The 22,033-nt window shown below is 40.3% G+C and overlaps 2 protein-coding genes across 2 annotated transcripts; one reads left to right on the top strand and one right to left on the bottom strand.

Annotated features, from left to right (window-relative positions):
• Nucleotides 1-3,765: 3,765 nt before the first annotated feature.
• Nucleotides 3,766-7,038, top strand: LOC127776876 (acid phosphatase 1-like). The gene is made up of 3 exons (XM_052303446.1): nt 3,766-4,286; nt 5,096-5,305; nt 6,606-7,038. The coding sequence occupies exons 1-3, from the start codon at nt 3,883-3,885 to the stop codon at nt 6,781-6,783; spliced, it is 792 nt and encodes a 263-aa protein (XP_052159406.1). The 5' UTR covers nt 3,766-3,882; the 3' UTR covers nt 6,784-7,038.
• Nucleotides 6,966-8,845, bottom strand: LOC127776877 (protein OXIDATIVE STRESS 3-like). The gene is made up of 2 exons (XM_052303447.1): nt 8,255-8,845; nt 6,966-7,640 (listed from the first exon to the last, which is right to left on the bottom strand). Exons 1-2 carry the CDS (start codon nt 8,620-8,622, stop codon nt 7,322-7,324), a joined length of 687 nt encoding a protein of 228 aa, XP_052159407.1. The 5' UTR covers nt 8,623-8,845; the 3' UTR covers nt 6,966-7,321.
• Nucleotides 8,846-22,033: the final 13,188 nt, after the last annotated feature.

Here is a 22,033-nt window from a genome sequence, read left to right as displayed (position 1 = left end):
GCGCCGTCCTCCTGCCACCGTGGCGCACGCGAACGACGTGGCAGGAGGAGGGCGCCAGCATGGCTGGCGCCGCCGCCTCCATTCCTGTTTCTCTGTATGGAGTTGCATCGGTGTCATTTTTATTTTATTTTTTCGGATGTTTTTTCACACTCAGGATCACGATACAACCAACCACAAAAAAAAAAATTTAACTCGAACTACCACTTAGTCTGAAAATATCTAGCATACCACTTAGTCTACTTTGCACCTTCACTAAAATTAGACCATAACTCCTTTAGTAAAACCCTTTGATCAGCATGTTAAAGATAATGCACTCTACCACTATATGAAATTACTTAATCTAATTCAAAATATAACCACATGAAATGACATATATAAGTTAAACAGTATATAGAGATGCAATTTTTATTTCATTTTTTTGATATTTTTTTCACACTTAGGAGAACATAGGAACCAACCGTATAAAAAATAAACTCAAACGGACAAAATATGTGACATGTAGAATTTTCCAAAACTCTACCGAAACGGACAAAATATGTCATCTATTAAAATAGACGTAACTTTCTCATACGGACTCGGAATCAGGCAAATAATATATGCACGGACATCTACAGAAAAAGTTAAATCCGATTCTCCCCGGCTTTTCCGGGTTCGGCGATATTAAAACCTCCAAATTCCGCTTGCAAGATTATGTTTTCGAGGAGAGAAGTTTTTAGGTAGAGCTTTGGAAAATTCCACATGCCACATATTTCATCCGTTTGAGTTTATTTTTTACATGGTTGGTTTCTGTGAGTTCCTAAGTGTGAAAAAAATATCAAAAAATTAAAATAAAAATAAAAAAGTTGCACATCTCTCTCCTCTGCACTAGTTCGGAGAGAGAGGAGAGGAGAGGAAAAATTCTACATGTCACATATTACGTCTATTTGAGTTTAATTTTTCTATGGTTGGTTCTTGTGTGTCCCTAAGCGTGAAAAAAATATCAAACAAATAAAATAAAAATAAAAAATTTCGGGGGGGGGGGGGGCGCCAGCCACTCTGGCGCACTCCCCCTAGCCACCTCAACTCTGGCGCCCTAAAAAGGACCATTTTTGGGATAAGTTTTTCTAGGGATCTATTTACGAAATAAGTTTTTCAAAAGGACCAAAATGTGAAAAATCCAGCCATCGTCTCAGTCTCAGATACCACATGGAGACAATCAAGCACCTGCACGGACCATATATTTGTCTTTTTAAGTACTACTATAATATAAGTGACATTTAAATATTTGCCACTAAGATTTCATGTATTATTGCTCTACTACTGTTTCTTCCTGATTTATTGTTGCCACCGATACCTATTACAGGGGAGAGTAAATGGCAATTAATTGTGGGTAAAAATTTTAAAGATGAGAAATAGTAACTAACAGTTAAGTAGTCCTCGCCAACTATAGATGAAAGTATAGTGCTATTCTAAGTAGTTTACTTAGTACTTTTTAGTCAAATTATGGTTTTTAATTCATAGTCTTTTGACCCGTAACCTCATTGTAACTTCTTTGAAGCAACTGTTGGATTGAATACTATTATTAAAAAACAATGCAAAATGAACTTGTTCATAGGCTTTTATTGGTTCTTCCATTATCCTCGATCTCTTAAAAAAGCCATTATATTTATCGACGGAGAAAACCTACGCCATTATCACTACTACCTATATCTCAAAATGTTGCTACCTAATACTAGATAGGACACATCCTAGTTACGAATATGAACATGAGGTTGTCTAGGTTCATAGTACTAGAATATATCATATCCAGTATTATTTTCGATCTAATACTAGGTAGCAACATTTTAGGATGGAGGTAGAATTTAGAGTAAGAATTATGCATTACTCTCAGTCCCAAAATAAATTGATCTGGTCATCCTAAGAAAATTTAGCAGCGAAAGAAAAGATAAAAGATTCAGAATATTGTCAGTTGCAGTTGCAGGCGAGGATATTAAACAGATAAAATTAGGGGTGAATGGGGTGGTGTTGGTTCAACAGGAATGTCCTTGTCCGGCTCCCATGCGAGTTCAGCTGGCCCTAGCCCGAAAGTCAATCCCTGCACCTGGCCCCAAAGTGAACAGAGGGTGCAAATCAATTCCCGCAGCGACCCTTATGAGCCCCCTCCGCACCCGCATGGCGACGACCTTCGGATGAGCAAGTGCGACGACAAGGTGGCGAAGCAGTTAGGCAACGAGGCAGCGCGGCACGAGGAGGCACGGTGTAGAGGTGATGTGGTGACAAAGAGGCGGCGCGGCAACAAGCAGGTAAAGGGAAGAGGCTACATGGCAATGAAGAAACGACACAATGAAGATATGGTAAGGAAGGGGGAAACTGATGTGGTACAGGGCGTTGGTGGTCTTGGTAGACGGTGAGCAAGGGGAAAGTCGACGTGGTGCAGGGCGCCAACATAGAGGAACAACCTCCAGCGATCTTGGTTGTGTGGGTTTGTGCTAGCACCTTTGTGTCGCTACCTCTTGCTGCAGCGTCTGGACGTGGGACAAGGAAAAGAATATATATATCCACACTTGGAATGGATTGATTGGGTATGTAGTTTTAAAATTGATCTTTTCAGTTGAGCCAGTCATAACTGTGGGCTTGATATGATAGGTCACCCACGGATAACATACGATCCATGCCCCTACTCTGCTCATTAGTGGGCAGGACGGATCTAGGTCCAAGGTAACTTAGCCACATCACGAGATATAGCTAGAAAGGAAGATCCATTGAGCACTTTTATTTTTCCCCATGTAAATCTGTGTTGGGCCAAAATATCTAAAAGGATGGTTTAGGGCTTGGTTCAGTACTAGATCTTTCGCTACCGGCCAGTGATAATTATGTTATGCCCTTAGCCCTTATTTTAAGATGTAAAACTTACTGATTTGTGAAAGGTAGGAGACTATAAATTAACTTGTGCTGAAACAAATTTTAAGATCTACAAAATAACTTAATTTCGGATGACTGGAGTACTGTTTTCCACTACCACGAGCCACGGTGGGATCGTGCAAGGTGAACGGAGGAGTCACTCAACCAATCCATTTCTTAAAAAAGAAAATCTCAAAAGGACTCACAAGTCGCACACAATCACAACCAATCCCACTGGCGCGCCGATCGGTACACCGGATAATTTGTCCATCTCGAGGCATCCGCGGGGCCCACCCAGCAGCAGGACGAGTTTACTCGTGGCGAAAAACAATACTACTACTTAGAAAAAAAAATACTTACTCCGTATTTTAATTTATGACACGGTTGACTTTTCGATCAATGTTTGACCGTTCGTTTTATTTAAAATTTTTGTGTAAATATAAAACTATTTATGTCATGTCTAAAGAACATTTGATAACGAATCAAGTTATAATAAAATAAATAATAATTACATAAATTTTTTAAATAAGATGAATGATAAAACGTTAAAAAAAAGTTAACAGTGTAAATATGAGAAGGTAGTACTACGCAACACAAAACAACGGGACATTTAAATCCTGGCCACTTTTAACATCTCACTGACAAATGTGCCCCACCCAATCCGTGGGCCCAAGCTGTCGGCGAGACGGCACGAAACTGGTCACAGGGTCCACACTCCCACGTGACCAATCCACTCTTTTCGTTTATACTACCTCCATATTTTAATATTAATATATGACTTATTAGTTTTTTTTAACATTTTACCATTCGTATTAACTAAAAAAATAAAAAAAAAAAGACAAACACATATACGAGAGCCCCCCCCCCCCCCCCCCCCGCCGCGACGCCATCGGAATATCCCCCGCCGGGCCCACCACCACCTCCTCCTCCCCCCATTCGCCGGCCGGATCCCGCGACCTCGCCGGTGGCTCGCCGGCACCCTCTCGACGCCGTCGAGCCACGATGCGCTGCCTCCTCCTCCTCCTCCTCCTCCTCGTCGTTGCGCTCCTCGCGGCGGATGCCGAGCCCGTTCTCCTCACGGTGACGGGCGTCCCCACGGGCGTGTCCTCCGGCGGCGGCGGCGGAGAGTACTCCGACGAGCTGTACTGCGACGGATGGAGGCTGTCGGTGGAGACGGGGAACGCGGGGCCGTGGACCGCCATCCCGCCCCGGTGCCTGGAGTTCGTGCGCGCCTACATGGAAGGGGAGCGCTACGCCTCCGACTCCGCCGTCGCCGCCGCGGACTCCCTCGCCTTCGCCGCGCGGGCGCTGTCGTCGGGCGGCGGGGGGGCAAGGCCGGCGTGGGTGTTCGACGTCGACGAGACGCTGCTCACCAACGCGCCCTACTACGCCGTCAACGGCTGGGGGTGGGTAGACTCACCCTGCATCTCTCTCCCTTTCCTTTACTGGTCATGCACAAAATTGAAGCGATTTGCGAAACAACGAGTTGGAATTTTCGTATTTACTGGGGAAATTTTAACACTGATTATTGCAATTTTCTCATTGAAAAGGCAGTAAGAAACTTTTGTGTACTTTGCTACTCGTGTAAACTGAGATCATGTGAAAACTATTTGTATTAATCGGTGAAAACTATTCTTGATACTGGTATTCTAGCATGTGGCACTATTTGGTTAGATAATGTGCCCAAGTACCAACACAACTGCCATTCTTTGGTGGATTTGGTTTTAGTATCCCACATAGCAACAAGATATGTGATTCTAGTCATTTATAGTTATCAAAAGATTATACTATATTTAATTGGATTTAAGCGGTAGGCTTACGATCTTTCCTCTAGAATATCGTGCGACATGGTATTCCTTTCGGAAAATACTATGCGTACGATGTTTTTGGTTACAATCTTTCTACGATCTAACGCCGTGTGCCATCCACCTAGGAGAGAAAACGTCTTCTTAGGACTGGAACATATGCAGCTGTTAACATAAATGTTTGGTCGTAAGGATATCGTAAGCAAACATTGTATGTGTAGCAGCTCTCATTGCTTTCTAATGAAATAGTAATCGATTTTGTTCAAATCATGGAGTTAAAGAAAACAAACTGGTATCTTGTTGTTTTGAAGGGATTGTATAATCTCTCTTTCTGAAGTGTTAATCATGTTTATATTTCTACTGAAAAATATCACTGCCTCATTTTTTTTCATGCTTCCTCTGATTTGTAGATCACTAGAGTTCAACGAGACCTCATTCGATGAATGGGTAGATGTAGCAAAGGCACCTGCATTACCAGCCAGCTTGAAACTGTACAATGAGCTTCAGGGTCTTGGGATCCACATCATCCTCTTGACCGGTCGAAGTGAATTCCAACGTAACGCCACACAAGTGAATCTTTTATTTGCAGGCTACCATTCATGGGAAAAACTCATCCTGAGGTATTTCATAGAACCCTTGAATCAATGAGTTGGCTACGGATTAGTATTAATTTTTGACGCAAACGGATTAGTATTAATTATTTTGCATAGGATGTCTCCTGTTTGGATCAAAACAGTTTATAGATGGCCCTTGCTTCTAAATGATAAATTGGATCGTTTACTATACATTTTTATGAGCTGGTGCCCTGTAATTTGTCAACAACTCAGTATGACCTACCCTTCGGTAGTTACCAGTAGAACTGCTCTTCAATGTAAGGACTGGTGCATGATTTTCATGGAACTACAGAGTTCAGATTCTGTTGTGATGAATATGTTAATCTTTTTCAAGAAATTTTTCCTCTCTTAGTTTAGAGTTTAGACACATAACTATTGTATAACATCAAACATCATCATGTCCATTGGTCATCTTGCCAGAGGGGATTATTAGTGGTTATCAAGGCGTCGATATATCATCACCATAGTGATAAGGTGGTAGCATAGGTCAAGGTGTCCACTCCGCCTTATGTTGCATCCGCCTTAGAGAGTTAGAGGCAAAACGAGTGGAAAAATGGAAAGAAGAAGGCCTTATAGGCAAAACCAGTAGAAAAATGGAAAGAAGAAAGGGGGTAAGTTCATCCTAGAACCCTAGTTGGCTTGCAGTCACTTTCTTCCTCGTCGCAGCGGCTGGTGCCTGGTGGAGTACGATGCCTCTCAGGGCGTAGAAAGCATGGGTATGAAGACCTATGTTGGGCTTTGGTGGGCTGGCTGCCTGGCTCTGTGGGCCTTTTACCAAATACCTATTTTTTTCTTCCTAATTTCTCTACCATATTCTCCAACTAATCACACCTCAACCATCTCATATGGCGTCGCAACGCCTTACATCTCAGCACTATGGCGCTAAGGCAGTGGTTGCCTTAAACCGCCTTAACAACACTATTACGCTTAACTAAACTGTTGGCAATATTTCTCAAAGTACCATTTGATTTACAATACACCATGTTTCTGAGGCATCTACACTAATTATGAATGGAAGTGGCGAAGTGGCCTGCTCTCTCTTCCAAATGTTATGTTTCCCCAATACACCATTTGATTTACTATGCACCATTTGGAAGTGGCAAAGTGCCCGCTTTCCCTTCCAAATGTTATGTTTCCCATGTCAATGTTACTGACATTTTTATTCGGTGATATACAGGCTGATCTGCATCCTATAGTTTTTTTTTCTGGCAGCAAAACATGAAACTGCAGAAGTTACTTGTGCATCTAGTATAATTGAAGGCACCAACATTATTTTTCATTAATCGAAATGATGTTTCTGGTACAGGCAATCCCCTGATATTGGCAAGACAGCCGTGCAGTACAAGTCAGAAAGACGAGCAGCACTGGAAGCTGAGGGATTCAAGATACTTGGAAATTCTGGGGATCAGTGGAGTGATTTATTGGGATTGCCAATGGCTACGAGATCCTTCAAACTTCCAAACCCAATGTATTTCATCAGTTGAATTTATTAGTGAAAAGTGGAGAAAATCTGTCGTGTCGCTTTGGAACCTCCTTTACTCTTTCTTTTCAGTTCGTAATGAATTCAAGAATCATTCTTTGGACATAATTGCCGAGGATTTATCTCTAGACATGTTGAACCCCTAGTGGGGTTTGGGACCATGCCCAATGATGGCTTTGTAATGTATATCCTTTGCCCAAAGTCAAAATAATTATGTATCAGTCAAAATAATATATCTTATGCATATTGCATCTATGTACAAACTTGATGAAATGTCTCCAGATTATGTTGGCTTGATCATGATGTATCTAACATTGGCTCGGCCATTTTATCAATTAAAATGGCACATAATGATCCACAGAAGAAAGGAAAACTGAGCAAAACTTCCTTCTGAAAGCATCGTTTGGAGGAGACCTGGAGACATTCTATATTTCTAGCTCCAGTGCAGCTGAGTGCTGATTGCTGAAGAGTTCATTTTGTTGAAAAACCTCATCTCCATTTTTTTTCAGTACTTTCTTGACAGCTCCAGTATTGCCTTTTAACTAGCATCTTGACAGCTCTTTCTTGCTCTGTTGTGCAGGTGTGCTGCTGCTGCTGTGAAGAGGCTTGTGCTCCCTTGCTCTTGACAGCAATCGATCGGACGAGCACCTCGTCGCCTTCTTCGCCATCGTCTTGCTGCAGGGCCCTGGAGCACGACGCGAATTCGACAATCGATCTGCGACGCCATGGCCTCTGCGCAGCTGCAGCTTCATCCTGGTGATGTAAGGGGTTGTCTTCTTTGCAAGGTCTTGGACGCACCTGGCGTTGCAGAGCGATGTGAAGGATTGGGACTTCCCTTGGTAGTACTTGGATAGCCCTGTCCTGTAGCATGTGAAATGTACTTATCAGATATTATCATAGACTGAGCAGTCAAGAACATCTAACACAATTGCACACTCGTCTCCTAAAGGATAAGTTCAATATGGATTTCAATTGTCAGAGATCATGAACTGAATAATATTACACACTATTTGCATACTCTGTCTCTCAGATGATAAGTTCATGAAAGACTAGCTAACTTCTCAATAGGAATGAATTTCAGATTAAGTTATTTACGAGGCTAAGTTCTCAATTTAAATGGCTACATATCTGTTTGGATGTATAGGCCGGATAAAAATACCCTTCTCTATTTTTTTTAAAAAAAATGCAAAATCTGGCAGCTATTCCGGCAGCAAAATTTTCACTTTAGCTACTCATGCTAGTCCTGTGCAGTAGTTACTCCTACGTAACAGTGGAAGGTTAACATTTTTTTTTCAAAATTTGAACCTAGTTTTGTTCAATTTGCTTAAAACAGCTGGAGCAAACCGAGCAAGTAGGATCTCAAGTTTTTCAGGTTCCAACCTCTCTCAAAACATCAAAGAACATCTAAACTCTCGCCAATTTCAGAGATTAATTAATAAAACTAATAATTAGAAAACCACTCGGTGTGAAAATACCTGAGAGGAAGCTGCGCCAGCAGCGGCGCCGCCAGCTCATAGAGCGGCCCGCCGGCGGCGTGCCCGCCACCATCCAGCTGCATCATCTCCTCCTCCTCCTCGTCGTCGTCTGACTCCAACTCCAACTCCGACTCCGACGAACACGAAAACGAGCAGTAGTCACCACCACCACCACCGTCAGCCGACGTCCACGACGTCACCTCGCCGCCATCGTCGGTCAGGCTCGACGACGCCGGCGACCGCAGCGTCGTCGTCGCCGACGAATCGCCGCTGGAGAACCCGGACGCCGCCGCCTCGCCGTCGCCGCCGGCAGCAGCAGCAACACCACCTTGATCTCCTCCTCCTCGTCGTCGAGCTATCCCGCCCATCTCGCACGCATCAAACTAGTGCTATATCACACAAGATTTGATCAATCGATCGATGGATCGATCGAAGCTTGGAATGCAAGGTAAAGCTTATATATATATATATACACGCAGGTGATCCGGGAGGGAGGGCGATGGGTTGGATGGATGGATTAAATGGAGAGGCTAATAAAGAGAGAGAAGAGAAGATATGCATGCAGAGAGAGAGAGAGAGAGAGAGAGAGATGGTTTCCGTGGGCGGAAGGGTATCTGTATCTATCCCTGCCTGTTCCTCTCCGAATCCAGATAGGCCTCATCGTCTCAGCCAGCCCGAAAAAGTTGAGTTACAAAAATATAAATAAATCTTATTTTGGCAGCTGTGTGAATGTGATTGTGAACCCATCCAGTCAATCATCGGCTATCCTTCTTTTTCCGATAAGAATTAATCCAGATACTATATATCAACAAAAATAGAGACAGTATTATAGTTATTTATATATATTACTCCCTCAATCATCGGTTATATGACTTTTTGACTTTGATCAAAGTCAAAATGCTTCAAGTTTGACCAAGTTTGTAGAAAAAAAGTAGTAATATTTTCAATCCAAGACAAATTTATTGTGAAAATATATTCAACTATTGATTTTATGAAACTAATTTAGCATTATAAATATTACTACATTTGTCAATAAACTTAGTCAAACTTGAAACAGTTTGACTTTGGCCAAAGTCAAAACGTTTTATAACCTGAAATGGAGGGAGTAGCGCTAATATTATTATTATACATGAACTTATAGCTAGTAAGTATAAGTCATTTTGAATTTATTTTCTCTATAAGTCTAACTTCTTTAGATTTAACCAAATTTATAGAAAAATATAGAAATATTTTCAAAAAAAAATCAAAATATGATCAATGTTAGATATAATGATCAATGTGCTCATAGGGTAGGATGTGCGTGTATGCGTTTTATAGGGGTGAGTGTCACGCGTTATGAGCGTTTGCGTTTGTACTATGTTTCAGAAAAAAGTGTCAGCTATATATAGGAGTATATAGTTAATATAATTTTTGTTTAAAGGTTTTCTTTAATTTGGAAGAGGATCGAAATTAATTTTCATGGGATTCCCGTAGAAATTAATTTAGTTTCAACAAATTCAAATTGAGAGTGTTTCATTTCATATGGTTATTGCCGCAATTTTAATCTCTCATATCTTTATAAAAAAGTACTGATATATATTGTATTATTTTTTTTCATCTTTTGCCCCATGTTTATCACATTCTCAATCAATGTCGATTTATTCGTGCTGTGTCATCGTACCGCGTCTGTTAGTTTAATATCAGTACTTAATTACATTGCCGTTTTTCTGGACTGTTGTTTTAATTCGGGGATAGTGCTCCCTCCGTTTCAAAATATTTGACACCGTTGACTTTTTAAGTAAGTGTTTGACTATTCGTCTTATTTAAAAAATTTAAATAATTATTTATTCTTTTCATATCATTTGATTTATTGATTTATTGTTAAATATACTTTCATGTACACATATAGATTTACATATTTCACAATTTTTTTTAATAAGATGAACGGTTAAATATGTACTAAAAAGTCAACAGTGTCAAATATTTTAAAACGGAGGGGATACTATATAATTGAATTGATTTGATTTGTTGCTGTGCATACGCTAGATCGAATAGATCATACTAGTAGATCTGTGTGAGTGGTAACTACGGTAATTATGGCACGGATAAACATTGGTAATTATGGCACGGATAAACATTGACGACGCAATGCGTACGGACGGAGAGGAGAGGAGATAGGCACGCGTGTGCGTTGCGTGCATGAGGGCGTCTCCATCGTGGATGTCAGTGTGCGTACGAACTGAACCAAAAGCCTATCCGGTCGTCTCACCGGTGGATAAGCTGCCAAAGATACACCAGGATTAATTGGTAATGGAGACAGCAGATAGCTCTCGCTGTAGTTGCATCCCTTAGTAACAACTAAGGTGTGTTTAAGGTGTGTTTAGTTCACATTAAAATTGAAAGTTTTCTTGAAATTGAAACAATATGATAGAAAAGTTAGAATTTTTTTTGTATGTATGAAAGTTTTGATGTGATGAAAAAATTATAAGTTTAAAAAAAAAGTTTGGAACTAAACTCGGCCTCATTAAATCATTTTTTTCTAAAAAAAACATGGCTACTAATAACAAAACACACACTCATCGTGTAAATGCACACATGATCATATCCCTACTAGTAGCTTCGATAAACCGGATCAGCATATCTTAAAATTAGCGAATTTATTATGGATACCTCGTTGTCAACGAATACATCGTCTACCACTAAAAGAATAATTAGTCGTAAATACAAGTATCTGTGTTACACTCACTTAGCTGATTAAAGCATTCTTGACTCAAAAGGATACTCAACAGCTAAAATTTGTAAAATAGAGTTTTTTAATATAGAAAAGAAAGTCCATTTTACTCCTCCAATCTAATTGATTACAACACTTAATCCCATATACTATTTTTTTTGGTTTATTTTACCTCTAAACTATTGAAAATGATTCACTTCAGTCTTTAATTGATAATATTTCTATTTATATTACGCTTTATACAAGTTGTATTCTAGGCTGAATTTTTTTAAGCCATAGATGTCACCATTATCTAAGTTCATAAATAGTTTTAAAATTTTTATGATTGTTTGGTTGAACTTTAAAATCTTGATGTTTAAATCAGTTTTAAGTGTTTCCAACCTATGTAAAAAGTGAGAAAAAAATCTAAAAGCAATGTTGAGATGCCAATTATAATGCATCTATCATTCTTTCAAAATTTTAGTGCAAAATATGACTTAGACCCTATTATTTTCTTTAGCTCTAAAGTATAACTTTCTCGTTTTCCGTTAGCACACTTTTTAAACGGTTAAAACGATGTGTTTTTATAAAAAAGTAAAAGTTTTTTTAAAATCAAATATATCCATTTTTAAATTTATAATTTTGCGTACGGCTGAAAAGCTTCTCCAAATGGAGCAAATGAACAAAGCCTTATATAGAGAGAATGGAAACGAGAAATAGCATTAGTTAGTAAAGTGAACCATTTTGAGTAGTTCAAGGTGTGAAACGAACCCAAAAAAATAGTTCAGGGGTTAAGTGCTTCAGTTAAATTTTTTGAGGGAGTAAAACTAGGGGTGAAAACGGATTCGACATACTCCGAATCCGTCCAAAATAATGATATGATATGGATTTTTAGAAATCTAGCGGATATGGATGCGGATGTGGATAATACTATGCGGAATCGGATGTGGATGTGGTATCTCCGAAATCCGATCGATGCGGATTATCCGATAGGCCGTTTGCCAGATAATCTAAAATTATCAACCGATGTAACCACTCTATTTATTGCATATAACATGAGTCGGCTCATCCAATAGCCTAATTTATCAATTAACCTAAACTCCTTTGTTTGAGGTTTTCACCGTTTCATCTCACACTTGCTAGCTACATTTTCATACTACAGACATCATTCATTCATGTATTTAGAACTTAAGAATGTATTTATTATGATGAGTCCTTTAATGATTATTGCATTGTTGTCCCTTGCATTGCTAACTCGATGTTGTATTGATTGCATATACACGTAACATCTAATAAATTTAATCCGTTTCCGAACTAAGTCAGCACCATTTCCGTTATCCAAAACAATCCTCTCCGCATCTGCACACTATCTGCACCCACTCTGAATCCACTTAAAAATATGGTTTAGAATATGGTGTGTGTATATGTGTACACTTATCAACTAAGATAACATGGAAAAAAAGCCCGAATTATCCTCTGAACTATTGTGGTAGTATAAATTATCCTCTCAATTCAAAAACAGATATTTTTCGCCCTCAACTTTTTACACTAGACAAAATACCCCTCGACAGGCCTCAAAGCGATTTTAATCCTATGTGGCACACACGTGCCAATCCAATCAACATAAAAATATATAAAAAGGTAGCCCACATGTGGTGATCCAGAGAAGAGGCAGAACTAAAAAGTAGGCCCCATCATTTTTTACTTTTTTAATGCTAACTGGAGTATCACATATGTGCTACGTAAGACCAAAACAGATCCAAAGTGGCAGAGTCGGCAAGAGGGTAATTCGTCCGGTATGGAAAGTTGAGGGTGAAGAATGTCTGGTTTTTTAGTTGAGGGGTACGTAATTTGTACTGCCACAAAAGTTCCGGGGGTAATTAAAACTTTTTCCAAAAAAAAAACGTCCCACCAAAAAACAATATTTTATTCCACACAAAAATAAACTAAGGACTCCATAAAACCATTCGTTCGTGGTTCTTTCAATCACATTGCAAAGCACGAGCATAGCAGTGGTTCTATGAGAAAGTATGAGCCAATAGGGGTTTGGAACATTTTGAATTTTATTTTCCGGTTTCACAGCTATTGAAACCAATTAAATTTTTGTAAACTTTATGTTTTAAGTTATTAAATATAGGGTTAGTGTTAAGGCATTTCTTGAACCGGCTTGTTACTACCGCTAAAGTTTAGTCATGCATGTATTGCCTGCCTTGACAAAAACTTCTTTTCCGAACTATCGTGGTCGACTGAATTAGCCCCATAAACCACGAAATCGGACATTCTTCACCCCTCTAACTATACAAACCGGACTAATTATCCCCCTCGACCCAATTCGCGGTGGTTTTGGTCTACGTGGCGTACACGTGGCAGTCCAGTCAGTATTCTATTTATTAAAAAATATGGGATTCACCTGTCATACTCCTCTTCCACTCTTCCTCTCTCACTCTTCCTCTCTCTATTCTCTCTCTCTCTCACAGGTCGGCGGCGGCAGGGGGCACGGAGTAGCGGCGGGTGATGCGGAGGCGGCGGCGGGGGGGGGGGGGGGGATGTGGACGACGACGATGAGGATGGCGACGGAGGAGTGGAGGACGACGCTTGGGCGCTAGCGGCGGCGGCCATGGCGGAGAGGCGGAGCGCGGGGAGGACGCGGCAGTCGGCGTGCGGGCGGTGGCGGAGCGCGGGGAGGACGCGGCGGCGGGCGGAGCCGAGGAGGTGGTGGAGAGCCGGGGTGCGCCGCGAACTCTGTCACTGCCCCCGCTGTGCTCGCTCTCCCAACGGCACCACACAGAGAGACAGAGAGGGTGAGGGGGGAAAGCCGTCGAAGGAGTGGACCTCCCCCGCTGTGGGCGCCTGGACAAACAAGCTGGTCAAGTCCGTCGCTGGCGTGGACCTCCCTATCCGTCGTTGTCCTCATCCCCCGCTGCCGCTTCAAGCCCCCCGTCGCCGCTGACTCGTGAGAGAGAGAGAGTAGAGAGAGGAAGAGTGAGAGAGAGGAAGAGTGGAAGAGGAGTATCATAGGTGGGTCCCACTTTTTTTATAAATAGAATGCTGACTGGACTGCTACGTGTACGCCACGTAGACCAAAACCACTGTGGATTGGGTCGAGGGAGGTAATTCGTTCGAGGGAGGTAATTCGTTCGGTTTGCATAGTTGGGGGTGAAGAATGTCCGGTTTTATGGTTTAGGGAGGTAATTGGGTTGACCACGATAATTCGGGGGGTGAAGAATGTATTATTGAGGGACGAGAAGCTAATGTTGTCCCTCTCATTGTTTGGAACAAAGATGTTAATTAATAAAGGGAGTTGGACGGATTTTTCTGATGTAAATAGATTTTTCACGATACCAGTTACTATCCCAAGCTAGCTCTAATTGTTGATAGTTGTGAACCATTAGATTTCGCGAAATCTATCTCAAGAGCGCTCTCGGTTTATGTGACATCCGGCCCAGGGCTTAATAGGATTAATAGAATACTCATATCAATAAGTTGCAACTTCTTTTCCAGAAGCCGATTTCCAAATAACTCCAGGGTTAAGCGTGTCTGTGACGGCCGGGCCCTCTCTACATTTGGCAGCTATCCTCCCTCTCTACATCTGGCAGCTATACTTTGTCAAGCACGTTTAACCCTGGAGTTCTTTGGAAATCGGCTTCCGGAAAAGAAGTTGCAACTTGTTGATATGAGTATTCTATTAATCCTATTAAGCCCCGGGCCGGGATGTCACATTCTCGCCCCCTTAAGATACCGACGTCCTCGTCGGTCAACCCAGGCCAGGAACGTCCCCTATTAGCACCACGTATATACAGACAATTTTCGGCGCACATACGTCATGCCATACGACCACTTCGTGGATCACCCCGTATGCACCGTATGCCCGCGTACATGTTTATATATACGTATAGCTGCAAGGGTCGGCTCTGATACCATCTGTGATTATGCACTGTATGCCCGCGTACATGTTCATATATACGTATAGCTGCAAGGGTCGGCTCCTCATCGGTCAACCCAGGCCAGAGTTCTTTGGAAATCGGCTTCCGGAAAAGAAGTTGCAACTTGTTGATATGAGTATTCTATTAATCCTATTAAGCCCCGGGCCAGGATGTCACATTCTCGCCCCCTTAAGATACCGACGTCCTCATCGGTCAACCCAGGCCAGGAACGTCCCCTATTAGCACCACGTATATACAGACAATTTTCGGTGCACATACGTCATGCCATACGACCACTTCGTGGATCATCCCGTATGCACCGTATGCCCGCGTACATGTTCATATATATGTATAGCTGCAAGGGTCGGCTCTGATACCATCTGTGATTATGCACTGTATGCCCGCGTACATGTTCATATACGTATAGTCATCCCGTATGCACGCGTACATGTTCATATATACGTATAGCTGCAAGGGTCGGCTCTGATACCATCTGTGATTATGCACTGTATGCCCGGCCGCGTACATGTTCATATATATGTATAGCTGCAAGGGTCGGCTCTGATACCATCTGTGATGCCCGGGCCCTCTCTACATCTGGCAGCTATCCTAGGACATAGACTAACTTCACAGACCAACACTAGTCTTTTCTGCACACTTTGTCCTCACTCGTGTGCCGATCGGTCACCCATCCCAAATTGCTCCAGGCCAAGCACGCTTAATCCTGGAGTTCTTTGGAAATCGGCTTCCAGAAAAGAAGTTGCAACTTGTTGATATGAGTATTCTATTAATCCTATTAAGCCCTGGGCCGGGATGTCACAGTTTAGCTCTATAGCACGACGCATCTCAGAGCCGTCTAACTGTTGCACGTCGTCATGATGTCCATCCACGTGGGTGTCTTTTTCCATTCAAATAAAGTTCACGTGGGTGTCTTTTTCATATTCAAATAAAGTTTCCCCTCAAATTACTTATCCGATCTACAATTCGATTACACCATTGTGTTCGTTACAATTAAATCTTCACAACAAGATCTTACATGATTATGTTACGATGAAAAAATATTTAAATTTGTAAATTACTTTTATTATATACATAAGTTACTTTTAGATTGGACTAAATTACTTCTTAGACATATAAAAGTAAATTCAATAAAGTCTAAAATAATTTACATATATTCTAAACGTAACTTAAAATAAAACGGAAGTAACTTTGTCACGACATTAGAGTAAGAAGTAACTTAGTAAAATCTAAAAGTAATTTAGACATATCATAAAAGTAATTTACAAATATAAATATTTTTTCATCAAAATATAATCATGTGAGATCTTGATGTAAAAATTTAATTGCAACAAACACAACGGCATAATCGGATTATAAATCGGATAAGTAATTTAAGAGAAACTTCTCTTCGGAAAAAAATATATAGATATTGAGTGTACTAGTAGATTTTTTTTTTCTTTTGAAAGAAGGGTCTCTCCACTATCCAGATAGCACTCTTGGTGTAGCCGTGTCCGATTTCGCGAAATCTATTTCGATTTATGAGTAAATTAATTAGGAACCAATACCTTTCGATAATCACAAAGATTCCTTTTTAATCGTCCGTAAATTGGTTTTTCATATTAATAACAGTGCCGATCGGTTGAATATATATTATATGGACGTGACTACGACGAGATATACGCTGGATTATTATAACCAGCGAGCTACTAAGTACACCTAACAATACATGTCTTTTTTTTTCTTATAGGAATTTTTTTGAATTATTCATCTGATTTACGATCCGATTGTAACAATTAAATCTTTATAACAAGATCTTGCATGATTATATTTTTGCTGGAAAATTACAAATTACTTTTATAATATATCTAAATTACTAATGAAATCTAAAAGCAATTTGCATATATTACAGAAGTAACTTTTTTTAAAAGTAACTTATCACGACTTCAAAAGGTAAATTCGGGGTTATCTACCTAATAATGTTGAGTATAACTAGATGTGGAGAAAAACCGTTCTTTTTTTTCTTAGGACACAAAAACCGGCAGAACTAAAATTTCTAATTTCCGCAATAATCTTTTTCTTGCATCAAGCTCCGAATTGCGTGTACTGTTGTCGGCCATAAATAATAGTACGTATAGTACATGTGATCGATCCTGTGCGACGATGATTGGACATATATCCACGAAAACGACAATATATGGCATATTAGGCTCCATAGATTGGCATCGCTCTCTGCCGCCGTCGATCTGTAGCAATGGATAGGATTGGGGGGGGCTTCAATCTCATCATCATGTGCATGTTGCATGTAAAAGTTCTTCCTCATGCATGCACTTTTGATAACATTCCTGTAGATCGATCGATGAAGAGACATAATAAGGTGGACGTTCTATTTGGCTGGATTATCTCATCACCCATGCTCTTCTTTTTTTAGAGGATAATGCCTGCAGCTGGCTGCATTTTTAAGTGATATTATTGGGTAGCATGGTATATATGCGAGAAGTGATATTCTTAAGTTGACATAATATCGTACGGTTTTGTCTACTTTCTTTTTCAAAATAAACAAACTGTCTCTGTCCCGAAATAAACAAATCTAGTACGAGATTTGACACATCATAATACTATGAATCTGGAGAAATGTTTGTCCAGATTCATAGTAATAGGATGTGTCACATGTCGTATTAGGCTTGTTTATTTTGGGATGGAGAGAATAGTTCTTTAATTTGGAATTCACAATATGCAATCAAGTTAGTGAGACAGTAGCCAATATTTCCTAATGGTCGATTTTGCACTTTTTTTTTCTTTACTATAAAAAAATAACCGTGCGTTGCAGCGGGTAAAAGCTATTTTAATCGTATTATTGATAGTTATTATTTTCTAAAAAGTATATATGGGATTTTTATTTTGACAGTATTGATATCTAATTCGGAATCTTTATCGGGATGATGATCATATCCTGTACATTGTTTTCTTCTGGTACGGCGAGAATAATAAAACAATTAGGAGTCCGACTTTCGTCCCAGATTAGCACGCGAGGTTTTTAAAAGGATTCTTATACGGCTCCTTATGTATTTTTAAAAGTGAACGAAGACTCAAATACGGACGATGTACCAAAATATCGACGGAAACATCTCTAATTTTTATAATAGTAGAGATGCCACTACTACATATTCAGTTTCGCAAACGGGCCATAACGATTTTCGCATGCGGTTGGGCTAGCCGCATGCGCGAAATCGTCTACAAAGATGGCGATCTTTGCATGCGGCCAGCGCAACCGCATGCAAAAATCCGATTTTCGCATGCGGACGCTTAAGCCGACCGCATGCAAAGAGAAAAAATCGCGAAAAAAATAAAATTCCAAAAAAAACAAAAAAACCTAGCGGCCGCCGCTGCCCGAGTTCGTCGCAGCCGCCGCTACCGCTCCCGTCATCGCCATTGCCGTCGCTAGCTGCTGGTACAACCACCCCACCCAGATCCACTCCAGCCACAGCTGCTTGAGACCGCCGCCGCCTACCATCGTCGTCGTCGCTGCGCCCGAGCTCGCCGCCGCTGCCCGCCGCCTTCGTCGTGCCCGAGGTCGTCGTCGCCGCGGGGGAGGTCATCATCACTGCGCCTGAGCCGGATCCGCCGTGCCCATGCTCGCTGCCGGCGTCGTTGTCATCGCCGCGGGGGAGGGCGCGGCGCCGGATCCGCGTGGAAGGAGGGCGGCCGACCCTGGATCCGCTCGGGGGGAGGGTGGTCGTCCCCATATCTGCTCTGGCCGCCACCGCCCCCCCCCCCCCCCCCCACATGCCGCCTCTCGAGCCCGCCACGCGCCGCCTCCCGAGCCCCGCACCGCGCTCGCGAGGTCATCATCGTCGCCGGGGATGACCGCCTGCCACCAGCCGCTGGCAGATCGAGAAGAGATTTGTGAGAGAAAGAGATGAAGGTAGCGAGTACTGAGAGAGAGAAGAAGAAGATCAGGCCACGTGTGAGAGAGAGTTGAAAAAATTTTGAACTGTTAAGAAGGAAATAGGAGGCCCCGCATGTAATTTTTTTTTCATGCGAACGCTTAAGTGGTCCGCATGTAAAAATCGTGCGGCTCTTTAAACTTCAAATTGATTTTTATAGCACTAAATTAACTCATGCGAAAAGGTTGCCAAAAACAATGTTGTAGAACTCATTGAGATCTACCAGTTTTCTTTTGGTCATTTCTCCATCCGAATTTGATTGGACTATATAAAATTTGAATTTTAAAATATAAAAAATTCAAATAATATTTTGAAGCAGTAAATGATTGCAAATTGAAAAGTCATCAACAACAATGTTGTATGCATCAAGATCTACAACTTTTGTTTTGGTCATTTTTCTATATGACTTTGTTTGAATAGTTTAAATTTGAATTTAAAAATATGACAACTTCAAACAACATTTTTAAATACTAAATAATTTCAATTGAAAATGTCATCAATAACAAAGTGATATAACTCATCGAGATCTATAACTTTTATTTTGGTCATTTCTTCATCCAACAAAGTGATTTGTAACATTGTTCACAAAATATACAAATCTCTTATATAGTTTCATAACTATAAGAGAGATATGTAAATTTTAAGAAATTGTTACTATCACTTTGTCGGATGAAGAAATGACCAAAATAGAAGTTATAGATCTTGATGAGTTATACAATTTGTTATTGATGACATTTTCGGCTGAAATCATTTACTGCTTCAAAATATTATTTGAAGTTTTGAAATTCAAATTTTTAATTGATAAAAATAGCCAAAATAATAGCAGTAAGAACACAATAACATGATATTGATTTTAGAAACATTTAGGAAAAAAATCATCTAATCTGGAGTTCATATGAGTGAGATAAACTAGTTTCAAAATTTTCAATTTTTTCGAATTTTATTTTCGCGTACGGCTACTTAAGGCATCCACAATGTACTACAAAAGTAGTCCATAGAAAATAAACTATTCCATTCAGCCACATAGTAACATTGTACAACTAGTCCATATAAAGGAAATAGCAAAAGGTATCCATATGCATATAGACTACCCATATGAGATAAATAATATGATCTATCTCTACTTCTCTCTCTTCTCCTAATGTCACCTTGTATCCATATACATCGTGAGGATTGCTATAGTTAAAGTTTATTTATGTGGGTCCCATCTATATAGACCACTTTTGCCATATACATTGGTGATGCCCTAAGCGGGTGCTTAAGTGAGCCGCATACAAAAATAAGCTCATTTTTGCATACGGTCCTCTTAATAGGCCAGTATGAGAAAATCGATTTTTCCATATGGGCCACTTAAGGAGCCGTATGGGAAAATGACCCACGATTTTTGCATACGCTACCTGGTATGGTCCGTTTACAAAAATCATGGGGACTCGTACAGAAAAATTACTTTTGTAGTAGTGTCCATTACCCCCTCCTCTCTACTCTCTTCTTTCACCATCTCACTTAGGGCATCCACAATGTACTATAAAAGTAGTCCATAGGGAATAAACTATTCCATTCAGCCACCTAGTAACATTGTACAACTAGTCCATATAAAACAAATAGCAAAAGGTATCCATATGCATATGGACTACCCATATAAGATAAATAATATTATCTATCTCTACTTCTCTCTTCTCCTAATGTCACCTTGTATCCATATACATTGTGAAGATTGATATAGTTAAAGTTTATTTATGTGGATCCCATCTATATAGACCACTTTTGGTGATGCCGGTCATGCCAGTGGCCGGTCATGCCAGTGGCAAATCTCGTACTTATGCATCCATTGCAGCTGCCGGTCATGCCAGTGGCAAATCTCGTACCGTCATCGAGCATAGGTGATGAAAAGGGTTTGCTAGAGATCGATAGTTTTATATGGGTTGCTGATAACAAGATAACGGGAATGTATCAGGCTCTCCCCCTTCATCTCTCTTCCCTCTAAATCACCCCATGCTCGATGGGATCGTCGATCAAGATATTCTAACTAAAAAGGGATGAAAACAGTCAGATATGGTTGAAAACGGTACCAGTCGGAAAATTTTCATATTTATGAATTAATCAATTTAGTGTCAACTTTAATACCATGATGACAGAAATTAAAAAAATTAAATTTTAAAAAGTAAAGGGTAACCATTGGTAAAAGTATTATTATTATATTAATTTTGTGGAAACGATATCGGTACGGTCGGGAAATTTCCATACTGTTTTCACCCCTTGATATACTAACTCCTCCAAATATTTGACATCGGTTAGTTTAATTTTAAACTAACTAATGTAAAAAAAATAGAGTACTATTACTTGACATAAGTTGCTTGGTTGTGTTTTTCTCAATGAGTTGGGACCTCATCTGCCGCACATTAAAATAAAACGACTCATTAGCCCATAATTAATTAAATATTAGCTATTTTTTAAAAAATAGATTAATGTGATTTTTAAAACTATATATATATATATTAAAAAAATCACATTATTTAATACTTTAAAAAATGCATGTGTGGAAAACGAGTGAGGTGTAATTGAAAATATTGAGTAATGAAAACAGCAGTGGACAGAGATGGCCACGCTAGATGCTGCTAATATTATCCACATGGTCATATCTGCGAGACGGGGGTCCCCTTCCTGCCGCGCTTTTCCCTTTTCTTGGACGAACACACACACACAAACACTGTAGAGACGAGTACGACGACGACGTAGAGGCGAAAACAATGGCCTCCTTTTCCTGTGGGCATAGCTGGTATTTCCTACTTCCAAGGCACTTATTATATGTAGCTGTGGCGGCGGCATTTTTTCCGCATAAGAGAAAGTTCAATAGGATAGTCCACTGCTAGCTATAATTTATTTATAATCGATGTAATAGCTAATTCAAATAATAGTTGCTTACTATACTATTAATATATAGTCTTACTTGTGTCTTAAGTCCATACTATAACTGGCTACAGATCTATAGCTCATCTTTTATCTTATTAAAATATATTTATAGTCGGCTACTATTGTACCTGCTCCAATATTGCCACCATTCATGTGACATCGTATATGATTGTTGAGACGGTTATATATCTCCAGGGGCGGAAGCAGGGAGTTTCGAAACGAAATCACAAAGATTCAGAAAACGTTCTTCGCCGCAACTTATTATGTAAGGGAAATATATCGTCTTCGTTCCCCGCAAAAAAAAAAAAAAATC

This window comes from Oryza glaberrima, chromosome 6 (assembly GCF_000147395.1).
Source record: "Oryza glaberrima chromosome 6, OglaRS2, whole genome shotgun sequence".
Lineage (NCBI taxonomy): Eukaryota > Viridiplantae > Streptophyta > Magnoliopsida > Poales > Poaceae > Oryza > Oryza glaberrima.
The sequence above is the reverse complement of the archived record's forward strand: the minus strand, read 5'-3'. Positions and strand labels throughout refer to the sequence as shown.

Coding starts and splice junctions, on each gene's coding strand:
- LOC127776876 (XM_052303446.1), top strand. CDS start 3,883: ATGCGCTGCCTCCTCCTCCTCCTCCTCCTCCTCGTCGTTGCGCTCCTC. Junction 4,287..5,095: donor TACGCCGTCAACGGCTGGGG/GTGGGTAGACTC, acceptor TCTGATTTGTAG/ATCACTAGAGTTCAACGAGA. Junction 5,306..6,605: donor TGGGAAAAACTCATCCTGAG/GTATTTCATAGA, acceptor TTTCTGGTACAG/GCAATCCCCTGATATTGGCA.
- LOC127776877 (XM_052303447.1), bottom strand. CDS start 8,622: ATGGGCGGGATAGCTCGACGACGAGGAGGAGGAGATCAAGGTGGTGTT. Junction 7,641..8,254: donor CTGGCGCAGCTTCCTCTCAG/GTATTTTCACAC, acceptor CACATGCTACAG/GACAGGGCTATCCAAGTACT.